The sequence below is a fragment of the Zootoca vivipara genome, chromosome 8 (genome assembly GCF_965207765.1).
Source record: "Zootoca vivipara chromosome 8, rZooViv2.hap1.1, whole genome shotgun sequence".
Taxonomy (NCBI): Eukaryota; Metazoa; Chordata; class Lepidosauria; order Squamata; family Lacertidae; genus Zootoca; species Zootoca vivipara.
This window is the reverse complement of record NC_142591.1, coordinates 73,566,112-73,583,321: the sequence shown is the minus strand read 5'-3', so window position 1 is coordinate 73,583,321 and position 17,210 is coordinate 73,566,112. Positions and strand designations below refer to the sequence as shown.

The 17,210-nt window shown below is 43.5% G+C and overlaps 1 protein-coding gene across 6 annotated transcripts in view; it reads right to left on the bottom strand.

The window, feature by feature from the left end:
* The window catches only part of DEPTOR (DEP domain containing MTOR interacting protein), a 53,544-nt gene that overhangs the window by 34,537 nt on the left and 1,797 nt on the right, over positions 1-17,210 (bottom strand). For all 6 annotated transcript variants that reach the window (XM_035124824.3, XM_088675872.1, XM_035124825.3 and 3 more), the window contains exons 3-4: positions 10,152-10,330; positions 7,014-7,137 (exon numbers count right to left, since the gene is read on the bottom strand). In XM_035124824.3, the coding sequence (XP_034980715.1) occupies positions 7,014-7,137; positions 10,152-10,330 (303 nt within the window). The remainder of the gene's footprint in view (positions 1-7,013; positions 7,138-10,151; positions 10,331-17,210) is intronic.

The window sequence follows — 17,210 nt, the reverse complement described above, 5'->3', positions numbered from 1 at the left end:
TAATCCAAACATAAATGAATGGCAATATTTTTAAGGAATCTGCTGATGGGGGAAATTTTGAGCAAAACAGAAGTCGTGTTTTTGACCTATAAAGTATCATATAGTATGACTCCCCTCCTACACGGGGGGGGGGGGAGAGGGAGAGAGGGAGAGAGCCTCCTAAAATATATTGTGTGTCTTGGTTTTAATATGCTTAACCAAAGGATGCTTATATTTTTCTGGACATAAATTAGTTTAGCTTTATTCATTAATGTAAATCTTGCCACTTTTGAGCCCCTATGTGCATCACAGCGGATTTTAGGGGATTGGTTTCATTTGGTGAAAAGGCTCTGCATCCTGAAATGGAGCCCAAATGGTCCAAAAGGCTTTCAGCAGCTACACTCCCCCTATGCCTGCCATGTTGTTATTTGGGGGTGGTAAGGCCTCCCTACAACCAGCTACCTTCCCCCTATGGATGTGACCCTGCTCGCTATCTGATTTTGTAACCTCAAGATTCCCCGTTCTCCTTCTTACTCCATCAGCAGGAGGAAGCTGGGGGTCTGATAATTACACCTTTCAACAGTCCCTGTTCTTGAGAGCAGGGGAGAAGCTAAACTGAGGCCAGAAACCTAGCACAATCAACTGTGATTTGAAACCCCTCTACTGAGCAAATCTAGTTAGCTTGCTTGCATCATGTATCCAGGTTGTTTACCTTGTGTAATTCATGTACCTCACACACAGACACAAACTCTCGGAAGCTACGCATCTGCATGCAATGATAGCTAATGCCTCCTTAATTTTTGGCAGGGACAAAATGTTCTGGGTTTTAGTAAAGGGGAGGAAAAACAAGGATATTGCCAGGGGGCAAACTGGAGAGTGATGTGTAAATCCAATAAACATTATCAAAAGCTATCTTGTTTTGGCTGTGTTTTATCCACACAGGGGACACATCCAAGTAGTGGACAAAGAGTTTAAACAGAGTTTAATTTTTAGCTATTCAAGCATGCATGGTCTCGCCATGGTAACAGGAAATAAAAAAGCAAGGTGCAACGGGGAGATTTGTTGTCCAGACACAAGCCCACTGTGCAAATGAGCCCTGTAATTAACATTGGTATAAATATGCCCATCATGGTGAAAACATAAATGTGTGTGTCTATCAAACTATAAACAATGTTAAACACATCCCATTGGTGTTCAGAGCAACAGCGGTTTTGGGATGTTGGCTCTCACTGAAAGTGAAAGAAGGAAAGGCTTCAGTTCCCCCTCTGCACCTGTCTTGATCTTGATGATGAACAGACCACCTAACAGGTTCTATAAGCAGTTTTAAGAGATAGGTGCAATGTTAGAACACACACACACTCTTTTATGTTTAGCTTTGCAGGGGTGGGTGGGTAGGGAGGGCTTCCATTTGTAAGGCTGCACGGGCATTGTGTTGTGCTTGGTGCAAAGACAGACCTGTTGCATTTCCCATGGGAACACTTGCAAGTGTCAGTACGGGGCAGGGAGGGGGGCAGCTTTGCCCTTACCGCTAAACGGGGCCCCCAAAAGCAGTGCTTTTCATCTCACATTTCATGCACATAGGGGTGAATGGCAAGAAATCACTTATTTTGTAGGAAGTCAAGGAGTATACACTTGGAGACCATCAGTGTATGTTTCAGTACTGCACAAAACTGTTCCCACCCCTCAGTGATCCCAATAATTAAAAATCAAGCAATAATTAAAAATCAATGCTTTGATGGTGTTTCCTGCTTGGCAGGGGGTTGGACTGGATGGCCCTTGTGGTCTCTTCCAACTCTATGATTCTAAGCAGATCCCATCTCCATTCTGGTTTTAATTTTTGGCCATTCTAGAGCAGGCGTGGGAAACCTTCTTGTTATGAAGCACTAGGTAAAGGTAAAGGGACCCCCCTGACCATTAGGTCCAGTCGTGACCGACTCTGGAGTTGCGCGCTCATCTCGCATTATTGGCCGAGGGAGCCGGCGTATAGCTTCCAGGTCATGTGGCAAGCATGACAAAGCCGCTTCTGGCAAACCAGAGCAGCACATGGAAACGCCGTTTACCTTCTCGCTGTAGCGGTTCCTATTTATCTACTTGCCTTTTGACGTGCTTTCGAACTGCTAGGTTGGCAGGAGCTGGGACCAAGCAACGGGAGCTCACCCCGTCACAGGGATTCGAACCGCCAACCTTCTGATCAGCAAGCCCTAGGCTCAGTGGTTTAACCCACAGCGCCACCAGGGTCCCTATGAAGAACTACTGACCCACATTAAAAGTTTGTTTGGGGGGGTCACATCCAGTGGTGGGGAGTGGCATTAATGGGTGCTGACTGCATAGCTCACACAAACCTGAACTGAACTGACCACTTGCAAGGGCCTGCATGAAATTAGGCTGAAAGCCACATTCAGCCACAGCTCTAACGTATAGCAGGAGACACACAGGATTTTTGTATGTTAAACAGTTCTCCTTTGTCTCCCTTGACAACGTGATTGCAGGTACCCTGACAAAGTGGATTTAAAAGTGCTGTTAGTAAGCAGATTTTGTACAGTCTCAGGTGATTAAAAACAGCATCACGGGAATCTTTCAAATGGAAAAGCATGTTAAGTCATCCTGTCTGCTTCCCCTTTAAACACACAGTTATTCCCTAATGACTGTTTCATCCAATGTAGACTTTAAAGCCTCACATCACCAGATAGGACATAGAACAACAACCCAAAGAAAGCTGACTGCCACAAAAACAGAGAATGTAATGACTACACATGGGTGTATAACTTGCACCTGGGTAGTTTGCAGTCCTGGGGGGGGGGGGGTCCTGTGTGGAAAGGGAATAAACTAACTGAAACAGAAAATTATATTAAAGTCACACACTATCACAGTATTTACTGGCACTCAAAGACTAAACCTGCACTGGTTTTTCCACTATTTTATTATTATTTACTCTAGTTTTAAAATGCCTATACAGTGGTACCTCGGTTTACGAACTTAATCCGTTCCAGAAGTCCGTTCTTAAACCGAAACCGTTCTTAAACCGAGGTGCACTTTCCCTAATGAGGCCTCCCGCCGCCGGTGCGTTTCTGTTCTTAAACTGAGGTAAAGTTCTCAAGCTGGGAAACTACTTCCGGTTTTGCAGAGTTCGTAAACCGAATCATTTGTAAACAGGACTGCCCTTCAAAAAAGAAAGACCACAGGGCAGTTTACAACATATGCAGGGCCGGCCCTACGTGCAGGCTGGGTGGCTCGCGGCACCATGGCGCCGGCCCGCCAGGCGGGTGCCGCGAGCTGCGCCCACCCGCTGGCCGGCTGGTCTGCCGCGCAGCTGCGCCCACGGCAACCGTGCTGCGCCTGCCTGCCCACCCGCCCTGCAGCAGTGCCTGTGGCAGCCGCGCTGGGAAACGGGGCGGGAGGGCGCCGGAGGGATCCGGCACACCACAGCGCCAGGGGCGCTTAAGACGGCCCTGAACATATGCACGGTTGTAGGTTCGATCTCCTTTTTTAAAAGGAGCATAGGAAAAACCTCTTACTTAGACCTTGGGATACCAGTAAGTGGACTAGACAAATCAGTGGTTGGACTCAGTTAATTCACATTGAAACAAATATTCGTTTATTTAAATATTAGTTACTATTAGTTTATTGAATATGAATTCAATATTAGTTCATCTAAATGAAATTAATGCTAGCATAACATGTGTGCATTTATTCTGAGCGCAGAAAACATGTTTCCTTGCTGTAGAATTTGGCTTGTCTTAAAACCTATGGAGAACACACAGGCCTTCCTTTACATTAAAAATTTCTGTGGTCGCCATGCACTATTTAGAACACTGTTATTTGAAGTAAGTGGGGAAGGGAGAATCTGAAGGATCTCTCTGCCTTTTAGCACTGGGGCAGAGAGCATATTTCCCATCTCTTTTACGCTGAGTTCCAAGTTGGAACATCTAACTTTAACCACAGCCATTAATCCTTGCAATTTCCCTCTGTTTATGAAAACATTCTTCTATGGCATTTGGGCAGTGTATTGAAAACACAGCATGTCCTTCCATTTGCTGCGACATTTGAAAAGCAAGGGAAATTTGTTTCACTGGCTACTGCAAACAAACGGAACGAGAAGACAAACACAAAAAGAAAGAAGGGAAATTTAAAACAAAAAACAGAAAGCACATCAATCCTGCTTGGACTGAGGAACCATTATCACAGTTTCCTTGTGCTCTTTTTATTATATTATTCATTGAATTTATATATCACCCTATACCTGCAGGTCTCAGGGCAGTTCACAGAGTAAAATCAGAACATAAAACCACAAAATACATAATCAAAATGAAAACAAAATAAAAACAACAGCAACCCTACTCTTCTGTCTGCCTCACACATATATGCAAAAAGTCACTACCCTTCTCGGTGTTTTACTAGCCCACTTAATTGTTTACCATCTGTTGTGCGTCAACTACCTGAAAGAACAGAAACCACCTGAAAAATACAGCCAGTGTCAGGGACACGCCCAGCAGAGAGGAATCTCCAGAGGAAGAGGAATTGGCTGCACCTCCGGCCTTGGGAGGGGTCAGAAGCTAGTCGAGTAAACGGCCTCGGTCCTGTATACCTGAAGGAGCGTCTCCACCCCCATCGTTCTGCCCGGACACTGAGATCCAGCGCCGAGGGCCTTCTGGCGGTTCCCTCACTGCGAGAAGCAAAGCTACAGGGAACCAGGCAGAGGGCCTTTTCGGTAGTGGCGCCCTTCCATCGGAGGTCAGGGAGATGAACAACTACCTGACATTTAGAAAACACCTAAAGGCAGCCCTGTTTAGGGAAGTTTTTAATCTGTGATATTTTAATGTATTTTGCTATTTGTTGGAAGCCGCCCAGAGTGGTGGGGGAAACCCAGCCAGATGGGCGGTGTATAAATAATAATAATAACTGACTCCGGTGAAGGATGGGTTATAGAAGCTTGGACTGCTGTAAGCCTGTTACTGTATTGAGAAATAAACCTCAGTTACTTAAACTGCCAGCGTTCTGTGTCTTGTGTGGGAGAAGCGCTAAACCTGACAGCCAGCTTACATCCAATTGATCATGGCTTTGTTACTTGGTAGCCTGGCGAAGATGTTTACTTACCACTGGTGACCAGATGAATAGCAATTGACCTACTTGTCTTACTTCTGTCTCTGTGCCTAAAGATATACAATCCCCTATCTCAGGCATCCCCAAACTGCGGCCCTCCAGATGTTTTGGCCTACAACTCCCATGATCCCTAGCCAACAGGACCAGTGGTCAGGGATGATGGGAATTGTAGTCCAAAACATCTGGAGGGCCGAAGTTTGGGGATGCCTACCCTATCTGGTAAAGGCCACAGCTTCTTGCTTCTATTTTCCCAGCCCTATTCTAATCTCCTACAGTCCCTTACTAGGGGCAAACATCATCAACATCATTATTATTAAATTTTGTATATCGCCCATCATCACACAGATTGGCCATTTCTGTTATGCTAGGTAAGATTCCTGAGGACATCTGACAGACAAACCACTATTAGAGACTGATAGTCTCAGTGTTACAAAACACCTACTTTCTTTCATTTCTCACATGCATTTCCCCCCCTCTGAGGGCAAGTACATGCCATGCAGTTCCCCAAGCAAGTAACATGTACAAGAATGCAAAAACGGGGGTAAAGAGTCCATGAAAATGCATATATTGGTACGAATATCATCATCAACAACAACTTTATGATGGCCACAGACCAGCATAAGTTAAAATAGAAAACACAGTAATTTAGGAAATAAAACAGGGGTGATTCAAAGAAGGGGTGGGGATGAGTGAGGGAGACTTAAAATCAGCTAGAAGGTTGAAAGCAAGCAGTTGCAAAAGTAACTATAGAAGGGAGGGTACAAGAGAGGGCACGGGTCTTGTGTATGAGCCTTCAGTTTAGGTCAGGTGTGTGACCCAAACCATTCTTCGGCGAATGTCCATCACAGCAATGCAAAATATGGCTGCTGTGTATGTTACGTCTGGGTTTGCATCTTGAAGTAGCAAGGAGGTATAGAGTTGCTCCATCCGTCTAGGGAATTTGTGTAGTATTGGCAGGAAGAACCTGACTCATATGATGCATAATATTGGCAGTGGAAGAAGACATCTTCCGTAGTTTCGAGTTGCCCTGAGCCACAGGGGCATTTCATCTCCTCGTACGGTACCTTCCTAAAATGGCCTTCCTGGATAGCTGAGGGGAGGGCCTGGCATCGGGCCAAAGTGAAGGCCCTTCGCTATTTTGCTATTTCTAGGTTGGTTATATTATGTGGCATTTGGGAACTGAGGTATCTTTTGGTTTGTTGGTAAGAGTAACACAGAAAAATGCTTTGTTTCAGGGGAAATCGTTTTGCAGAAATGCATGTATTAGGCAAAATTCCATACTAAAATGCTGGTGCATTGTCTTGAGGACTTAAAATTTTTTGTAAAGCAGAGGACAGAACTTAAGCTTGTGGAAATGAGAAAACGAGAGGAAACAAAGCTAACACGTTGGGCCATCCCTAGCTGCAGTCAGACAAATAAAAGCACATTTCACTCTGTTCCTTGGCACCTGGAAGAGCCACGCGTGCTGCTCATGGATGACAATGTTGTACCAAAACACCCCCCATGAATTGACCAATCTGTTCACCTTTTGCATATCCATTTCCAGTAAATGTCAGCTCACATATTGTACTTGCTGCTACCTGCGGCTAAATCAGGCACGCTGCAAACAACCCCTTCAGTCTGAGCAAAAATGACATGGACCTCGTCGCAGGTGGCAAACTAAACTCCTCTGTTATTTGACCCATATAATCTGACGGGATAGTCAGAATCTCCACCCAGCCATCTGTTTCAAATCTTAATTATATGCTCAGGACTCATCTCTGTCAGTATAACCTTTCTCTTGGGAAAACTGAGGAGGTGGAAGATGGCGTTCTTAATAAAGGAGAATGCAATTCAGCAAGAACCTATGAATGTAAGACCATTTTTCTAGTTGTTAATCAACCCCATCCGATAAAGAGCAGCTAACACTGGTCAACGTTCTGTGCGCAACCTACTTTTCATAGAGCCTCTGTCCCCTCATGAATGCCTTCACTTCGTTGTCAAGTGGGAACGTTCCATCATCTTTCCTAAAGCGGTAGAAAAGTTTGAGGTCCTTGAATTCCTTATGCTCATCGCAAACTGAAATGCAAAACCCAGAAGAGGAGGAGGAGGAGGAGGAGGAGGAGGAGGAGGAGGAGGAGGAGGAGGAGGAGGAGGAGGAGGAGGAAGAAGAAGAAGAAGAAGAAGAAGAAGAAGAAGAAGAAGAAGAAGAAATAGTAAACACTTCACATCAAGAACTTGCAGTAATCATCATTATGAATCTGGAAACAATGCAGGTACTAAAGCATTGTTTTCCTTTACAAAAAAAACCAGGCTTCAGATAAACCACAAAAATGACTGACCTTTTATTTTACTTTGTTTTTTTAAAAAAACTTAGTTTGTGAAGCTCTGCACGTATTCCTACTTTATTGTATTATCTGCAGCCATTTATAGGCGGGGGGAATTACTGACCTTTTTAAAAAAATCTGTTGATTATAGTTTATTGCATTTTTACCCCACCCTGCCTCTCTGGAGTGTGGGGTGGTGTTTCATTGTTCTCTGTCCCCCACCATTTTATCTTCATAACGCCCGGTGTGATAAGTTAAGCTGAAGGATAACAGAGCTTTGTAGTTGAGTGGGGACTTAAGTTTAAGTCTCCCTGACCCTCTAACCACTACACTGACTCCAGTAACCCACAAATAGTAATCTGTGGAAAGTATGCAGGCTGAAAGAGAAGGAGAAGTATCAGTTCTATTCCACTTTATTTATTTATTAAACCTATAAGTCACTTCCGCCGCCCCCACAAAAGTAACTCAAAGCAGCGTACAACAACAAATAAATAACACACACATTAAAACCAGCGTAACACGGAAACAGAATAACATCTAATCCTCATTCCTGTTTTTAAATTGCAACACCAAACAAAAGCCTGAGTGAACAAGTGGACTTTCCGCTTGCATTGTGAACTACAGTAATAAGGATCAGCACCACCCATTTCTTAGAAGGGAGGGCAATCCACAAACAGGGCCCCGCCATAGGTTTGCTCCACTTACCAAGACTCTCTTTCTATCTTGTGATCAATGGCCATGTTCGCAGGTAGTGAGAGGTTTCTGGCTCATTGTGGCTTATGATGAATAAGCTATTTGCCCAATTGTCCTTTGATGTGTGCAGGCTAAATAAACCAGGAAAACTTGGCTTCCCCCCTTACATTCAAAGATGAGATCCTGAATCGTTGCTATCTAGAGAGTCATGATCGCTGAAACCATAGTTTGTTGCCGACTTACCAATGGCATCTTGTTCAGAAGCAACAAACCACAATTCCCAGTTTGTTTATCCTGCTTACACCAGGGAAGGAGTGAAGTCGGAGCAAGTGGGCAGGATCTTCATTTATCATAAGCTACAAACCCCCGTTTATTGTTACATGTGAACACGGCCAATCAATTACAGTGGTACCTCTACTTACGAATTTAATGTGTTCCAAACGCACATTCGTAAGTCGAAGAAATTTGTAAGTCGAATCCCATAGGAATGCATTGGGAGAAAAAAAATCGTAAGTCGAAGCAACCCTATCTAAAAATTCGTAAGTAGAAAAAATCCTATCTAAACCGCATCCAAGATGGTGGATGGAGCTCCGTTCGTAAGTAGAAACATTCGTAAGTAGAGTTATTCCTAAGTAGAGGTACCACTGTACTGGTCTTTTTGTCTCTCAGCTTCAGCCCATCTCTGTTCTCAGTTCCTTTGTCCACTTATTTCATTCTCTTTTATGCACTTAAATCTCTGTATATTTCTCTTTAACAGTTTCCTCTATTGTCCAATATTTATCTAAAACGTCTTATCTCCCTTATGCAAAACTAAACTCCCTTATGCAATTTTATATTTTTCATCATTTCTTATGATCCCCTTTTTTTTTGCTTTTCTCTGCTTTGCTCCCTTTGCTTCTTTTCTTGTCGTTAGGTTAATTAACACGTCTTATTTTAATTTTTTTGTTGCAATTTTTCTTTTTTGCTTTCTTGTACTCCTACCAAACTAGTGTTCAGTCTCTTATTTTTATTCAGATTTTGAGACTGTGGGTAAGAGAGACCTATGGATTTTATCTGTGCACGGGGTCTGATATTGTGTCCAACATGTGGCTCACCATATGTTGTTGGACTTCAACTGCCTTAATTTCTGACCCCTGGAAATGTTAGCTGAGGCTGATGGGAGCTGTAGTCCAACATCATCTGGAGGACAAAACATTGGCTAGCCCTGGGTTTAAGTAATTAAAACACACACACACACACACACACCAACTCCCTTCAGCAAATGGATAGAAAATAATATGCACAAACTTGCAACACAAGAACAAGTCATGTACAAATGTAGACTTGTCATGGACAAATTTAATGATTTTTGGAATTCATTTTTAAAAACACTGTATTAGGTTAAGTTTAAGGTAACTACAATAACAATCATGTAATGTTTATTTAAAATGTTTTCTTTTTGAAAATATATTTTTATTAATTTTTTGCATATATTTCCAAACACCACAACATCTCTTCTTATCTTACACAATATTTTGCCTATAAGCCAAGGACTTCCATCAACAATGTCTGATGATTTTCAATCTTCATCACTTACCCTGCATTTCATTATTTTCACTATTACTTTTACTAATCCATAACTAATAAGCCTTTAAAAATGTTTTATACATGGGTGTTATTTTATCTTTTTTATTCTTGTCACGTCTTGTCTTATTTTACCTTGTTCACTTATAATTTTATACTTTTTATTTTTCAATAAAGAACATTATATATGTGTGTGTGTATATATATATATATATATATATATATATATATATGTATGTATGTATTATTTAATCCAGCTGCTTTTTCTTCAAAATAAACAGGGCTTTTATTTCTTTAAAAATGTGAATAATGCACTGTTTGGTTTGGCCCTAAAATAATGCATGCTAAACACACCAAATACAAATGCTATTATAATCTTCAAAATCATTATTTAGGTTTTTATTCCTTCATATTGACTAACAACACATGACAATCACTGGGTCAGACCTGCCTGCACCCCAACTAGAGTTTGTGGCTATGGGCTCGGATGTGCTGATTCTTTCCACTCACCATGGTGAATGATGCTACGATCCAGTAATTTTTGCACCAGTTTAATTGCAGTCTCCCTGTCAGAGGCCTCCTTGTGATCAATCAGCCAGTCAATCAGTTCTTTGGCAACGAAGCAGTTTGGATACGTCTTCAGGTGATGTCTCCGATCTTTAATTATCTTTTCTTCGTGCAGTCTGAGCCTGTGAACCAAACAATATCACGCCGTGAGAAATCTTTGCATAGCATCTGCCTCAACATTACAAGCTGGAAAGGAAAAGCGCCTTCCGTCATATCAGAATCGCAAGCATTGGTGTTAGCTAAATAATAAATCATCATCATCATCATCATCATCCTTTGAAGGTGTCGCTGGCCTGGTATCCTCACTTCCATTTAACACTTCCCTCTGCTATCTGTAGCCACACCCCTTTTTAACAGAACAAAAATACCTCAGAGCATATTTCACAGTGTCATATTTCACAGTCTCTCATCCTAAACCTATTTTCTCTGATAGGTCCTATTGATTTGGATGGAGTTAAACTTTCAGGTAAGCATACTTTGGGTTCAGGGCCGGCCGCCGGCTCAAGAGACATTGTCGCCTGAGGCAAAGTCAAGGTATGTAATATCCAAGGCAGCAAAATAGTCAAGTTATTTTGGCACCTGAGGCAGGACATCCCACCAGTGTTTCTCCCATGCCCTGTCAGTAAAAATATATCTTCTTCTTCTTCTTCTTCTTCTTCTTCTTCTTCTTATTATTATTATTATTATTATTATTATTATTATTATTAAAAATGTCCTGCTCTTTCATGACACACAAAATCAGTTGCCTAATAGTAGGGCCGGCCCTTATTTTGATTTCCACTTTATGGTTCAGTTATAATTTGCATGAGGAAGTGCCTGCCCATCAAATAACCACAGAGGTCTAGCAATGCGTGGGGAGCAATGTTGGAAGGGGAGCCTTATTGCTCCAGAAGAAGCATCTTTCCATTTGGAATATGCTAGCCTTAAAAAAACAACAACTAAGAATTAAAAGCATTTGGAATTAAGAAGCAAGCAGGCTTCCTTCCAGGGAAGATGGCAAGACTCCCACACAGGCCTGAGCCTTGGCATCTCGTTCAGAAAGTGAGCCATATCCCCACTTCCCCTGACACTACTGGTTGTTGTTGTTCAGTTGTTTAGTCGTGTCCGACTCTTCGTAACCCCATGGACCAAAGCACGCCAGGCACTCCTGTCTTCCACTGCCTCCCGCAGTTGGGTCAAACTCATGTTGGTAGCTTCGAGAACACTGTCCAACCATCTCATCCTCTGTCGTCCCCTTCTCCCTGTGCCCTCCATCTTTCCCAACATCAGGGTCTTTTCCAGGGAGTCTTCTCTTCTCATGAGGTGGCCAAAGTATTGGAGCCTCAGCTTCAGGATCTGTCCTTCCAGTGAGCACTCAGGGCTGATTTCCTTCAGAATGGATAGGTTTGATCTTCTTGCAGTCCATGGGACTCTCAAGAGTCTCTTCCAGCACCATAACACTACTGACATTACTAGGAAAACACAATTATACACAAGACGGGAGGCCAGATGTGTGTGGGGGGGTCTTCTTTTGGAGAATTTCCAGGCCCTGTTCCTCCCTTTCCCCCTTTCATTTAAAAGGTAGCTCCCTCCCTGGTATCTGGAGATCATGGAAGCAGCAAATAGAAAACTGAATAGGAATTAAAAAAAACACACAAGGACAGTCTGAGAATGGAAAAAGGAGGGCAGACAAGCTGTCTCTACCCATGTACAAGTGTTTGTGTGAAAGAATGCACACTTGTTGGTTTGCACAGCTCGGGTACTGTGTACCATGTGAATAACTATACAAGCGTTTCAGTTCAAGTATTCAAGTACACACATACTGAGTGTGAACGCCCCATGTACAGTGGTACCTTGACATCCGAAGGTTTCAACTTCCAAAGTCTTTTCGCCATATGCACGTTCTGCACCCACGCAGAAGCGGTGCGCGCGGTCGGCGCATGCGCAGAACGGGCGCTTTGACAACCGAAGACTTCGACTTACGAAGAGCGCCGCGGAGCGGATTGTCTTCATAAGTCGAGGTACCACTGTATTTTCATTTTATTCCAGCTTAACTGTCTTTGCTTCTGCCAAAGTATCCTCTGCTAGAGATCTCTAGGTCCCCACACAGAACTAAAATGACCGGAGTTTACTCGCAAAGGGGAGACGATGGTTACACTAGTTTAACTCTCCAACAGAGACATACGCATAGTACTTCAAGACTGTTTTAGGCCTGGCAGATGGTGGGACTGGTTCTTGGCCTGACAGAAAATAAAAACACGAGGAAACATGGAATCAGTTTCCCAGTGCCATATGTTAAAACAAATAAACACACTCCAGTGTGTCTATTAAACGAGTTTGAATGTCGGCAGCAGCCAGGAATAATTCTTCCACATAAGTGTTAACAAGCTTCTCATTACCACATTATTTGTGATAGCCAGCTGCCAAAAGTTATGTTAACTACATCCAGAGCTACAGGCAAACATTGTGGATGTATGCTGTAATATATACATGCACAGGTAAGTATAGTGCAGGAGGTTCAAACATAATGATCTGAGGAACAAATGTGGTGACTGGCAGAAATCTAAGACTTTTTTTTTGTACTGTCCCTGTATATTTCTAGCCATTGCTTATGCTAGAGCAAGGGTGGGGAACCTTTGGTATTACAGATGTTGCTGAAGTACAATTGCCACCAGCCCAAGCAATATTTGATTGGACTATGTACTAGTTGCCCTATAGTCTTCCTGCCTAAGCTGGTGGAGGAGGTCTTGAACATGGCGGAGTACCCTCGTGTTATTTTATTGGGGGACTTCAGCATTCACCTTGAGCCCAGGCTCAGGGCTCCTTGGCAGCCATGGGGCTGTCCCAGAGCATTGCAGGCCCACTCATATTGCAGGCCATACCTGTGATCTGTTGCTGACTCCCTGGACTCCATCTCCTGGCCCTTCTCCTCTCCTGCCTCTGAGTCTGGACTGCTCTCTGCCACAGCCTCTTCCTGCTCACTAAACCCTGTTGCCTCTTCAGCTTCCGGCACCTCCTCCTCCCCATCTGCCCCCTCTTCTCCCTCCGGCCACTCATTGTTGTCCCACCACCAACCCCCTGGCTCTGAGCCTTCTTCCCTTTGGGGTTCCCTAGGGGGTTCCCCAGCTGTTGCCTCCCACCACTCCTCTGCTTCCAGCCAGTCCATGGCATTCACTCACTCCTGACTGGGGAATCCAAGTTGACACTCTGCTCTCTAGCAACATTTTCTGAAGAGCAACTAGGATCTGAACTGTCACTATGCATATATAGCCCATATAGCTACATATCCCACGAACATGATTGGAACTGCCTATTATTCCAAGCCACAACTGGCTTCTGAGGAAGAGACAATGAGAATATAGTTCTCGTGAGTGTCACTTGCTATGCGATCAGCATGATACATGCAGTTAGATCACTGTCAGTTTGGACCCAAACAAGGAATCGACACATTAAAATTAGATCTGGTGCTAAGCAGACTGTATGGACACCGTATAAATGTTTCCACATCTATTTTTGCGTGCGAAAGGCAATAGGCTTGGTACACGGTTCTTTGCAGCTTATTTTAGCACTCTTGGCTGTAGGGAAAGAGATAGGATTTCAGCCTAGACCTTGAAATAGGTGTTCTAGAAAATGTATTTTAAAATAAAGCAAGACTGGGTAATGCTTAGATAATTTGAAGAAGGGCTTTGGCTCAGTGGCAGAGAAGGTCCGAGTTTCAATATCCCTGGCAGCTCAAAGTGGGGAGTTGAGAAAGTCACCAGTCCAAAATCCTGCACAGTTAGATGAACCAATGTTCTGACTCAGAAGAAGATGCTTCATGTGTTCCTAACTGTTCACAGTTGGTCTTTAAGGTGCTACTGAAGGAATTTTTTATATTTTGTTCACAGAAGAGCAAAGTAATGCCAGAAAGCACTTAGGTTATTTGGAAGAAGTTTTTTAAGTTATTTCCCATATGAAGCAGTGCAGCCATTTTGGTTTTGAGCTACAGTATTAACTGAATTGTGTTAGAAGAGATATGGCAAACCCTTAGCCCATAAGCCCCAATATATTTACAGTGACAAAGTTTTAATATACCCCTCAAGTGTCCCAGGAAAACCGGGGCATCCTCTTTTTTATTGCAAGAATATGTCGGCTATTTTGGTTGCCACAATTTCGCAACATGCTTTTTACCCGATCATGCGTTTTAGGGTGCCGTGCCCGAAAAAGTGCAGGGTTTTTTTGGGGGGGGGGAGGGAACCATGGCGCGAAATGCTCTGTTATGGAAACTGAATCTTTGGAAAGAGGAACATGGGAAAAAGAGAGGAAGTATCTAACTGTCGAAGACCATTCCACATAGCATTTATAATCCCAATTGACATGCCCTCGTTTACAACAGTTTTTATTACAACTAGATTTATACTTCATCTTAAATTGAATTTTGCTAGCTAGCAACAAGGGGTGTTCTAATGGAGGTCTTTTAAAATGGCTGGCATTAAGCATCTCTCTCTCTCTCTCTCTCTCTCTCTCTCTCTCTCTCTCTCTCTCTCTCTGCATCTGTTTCTATCTATCTGTCTAACATCAGAATGATTGGATGAATTTCACTGCTCCCTGAACATCCTGACAAATTCATGGAGGATAATGGCTTCTAACCATGATGGCCAAAGAACAAGTTCTTTGAACACCCAGTTGCTGGGGAGTTCAAGTGGGAAGAGTGTTGCTGCATTCTAGAACCAGATGCTTTCTGTAGGCATCTGATTGGCCATTGAGAGATTGGAATGCTGGACTAGATGGGCCTTTGGTCTGATCCAGGAGGGCTCTCCTAAGGAGATTTACATTGCTAAGAGAGAAAGGATCGGTATTTAATTGCTAAAAGAGAAGTACAATTTTTAAAAATATATTGAAAGGCCCCAAACCACACATTATTATACAGATAACGGGAGTCTGGATATGTAAGGTAAAGGTAAAGGGACCCCTGACCATTAGGACCAGTCGTGTCCGACTCTGGGATTGTGGCGCTCATCTCGGGTTATTGGCCAAGGGAGCCGGCGTACAGCTTCCAGGTCATGTGGCCAGCATGACAAAGCCGCTTCTGGCGAACCAGAGCAGCACACGGAAACGCCGTTTACCTTCCCGTTTGTAGTGGTATTAATTTATCTACTTGCACTTTGACGTGCTTTCGAACTGCTAGGTTGGCAGGAGCAGGGACCAAGCAACGGGAGCTCACCCGTTAGAAAGTTGTATCATAATGACTTCTGCACCTGCAGAATCCCCTCCCCCCCACACCATTACACGCTTGTTCTTAAAAATAGGGAAGGAAATGGGTGGGGAAAAACATCGTCATTCTGCTTAAGATGTGATCCTTCTTCCTTGGAAGTAAATCCTACTGAGATGAACAGAATTTACTTTTCAGGAATCATGTTTCGGATTGGGTTTAAGGGAGCAATCTTCCAAAATTAAATGTACTGCTGTGGTATTGGCAGTTCTCCATTCATTCTTTGGGGGAATTAATTAATTTGAGAATGCATGAAAGACTAATGGAGCTTCCATAATGAATTTAATGCCCAAGAGATGCTAAGACCTGCATTCTGATTACTTGCTTCCCCTGCTTTCCTGTCTTATCTTATGACCTGGACTTTATGCAGCCTGAAGAGAGCTCAGCATGATTAACAGGTTTGGTCTGATATAAGCAGCTGCCCATGCTAGGCACTCATGGCATACAAAGAATGCAGTCACTATCTTTCCTTTCTTACACCTCTTCCTCCTCCCTTTGCCTTTTTAAATTCGTTGGCTGACCCACTGTCAAATAACCCATGCAGCAATAATTCACTGAAAATTGCACAAAATTACAGTAGATTACAGATACTGCAGGACGCGGCAAGACATTTCTCTACCCTGAAAAGTTTTGCCTATGGTGATTCATGCCATTGAAGAATGCAGGTATGAAACTGGATGCACAAGAGTGTTCATTTTCTCTGTAAACCTTATAAAAAAAAGCATAAGCAGCATGACAGTATTCTCAAAGGCCCAGGTTTATCTTCTTCTGTTTTCCAATTTCAGTGCAGCCTCAGGGCCGGCCCACCCATGAGGCCAAAGCAGGTGACCGCTTCAGGTGGCAGGGTCCCCAGGGGCAGCAGATCCTGACGTCACTCTTTCCCCACCCCGTTCCTGATGTATATCTTCACCCACCACCCTGTCTTCCCTGATGGGAAAGGGAGGGCACCTCAGGGGCCGAAATGTCTTGGGACAGCCCTGTGCAGCCTCTTCCACTGCATCTGAGGTAATGGGAGTACAGGACAGTGGCACACGCAACTCTCCCTGGCACCTGCTACAGCCCCCTCACATTGCCAATGGCAGAGCTCTTGCCCCCCCCCCCCCAAGTACAGTCATACCTCGGTTTAAGTATGCTTCGGTTTGAGTACTTTCAGTTTAAGTACTCCGTGGACCCGTCTGGAACGGATTAATCCACTTTCCATTACTTTCAATGGGAAAGTTTGCTTCAGGTTAAGTACGTTTCAGGTTAAGTATGGACTTCCAGAACCAATTACACTCATACTTTGGGTTAAGCACGTTTCAGGTTGAGTACTCCGCGGACCCGTCTGGAATGGATTAATCCTCTTTCCATTACCTTCAATGGGAAATGTTACAGGTAGGTAGCCGTGTTGGTCTGATGACGTCGAAACAAACAAACAAAATTCCTTCCAGGAGCACCTTAGAGACCAACTAAGTTTCTCATAGGTTTGACATAGGTATGTCATAGATTATTATTATTATTATTATTATTTATTTATTTATACCCCGCCCATCTGGCTGGGTTTCCCCAACCACTCTGGGCGGCTTCCAACAGAAAAATAAAACACAGTAATCTATTAAATATTAAAAGCCTTCCTGAACAGGGCTGCCTTCAGATGTCTTCTAAAAGTCTGGTAGTTGTTTTCTTCTTTGACATCTGTTGGGAGGGCGTTCCACAGGGCAGGCGCCACCACCGAGAAGGCCCTCTGCCTAGTTCCCTGCAACTTGGCTTCTCGCAACGAGGGAACTGCCAGA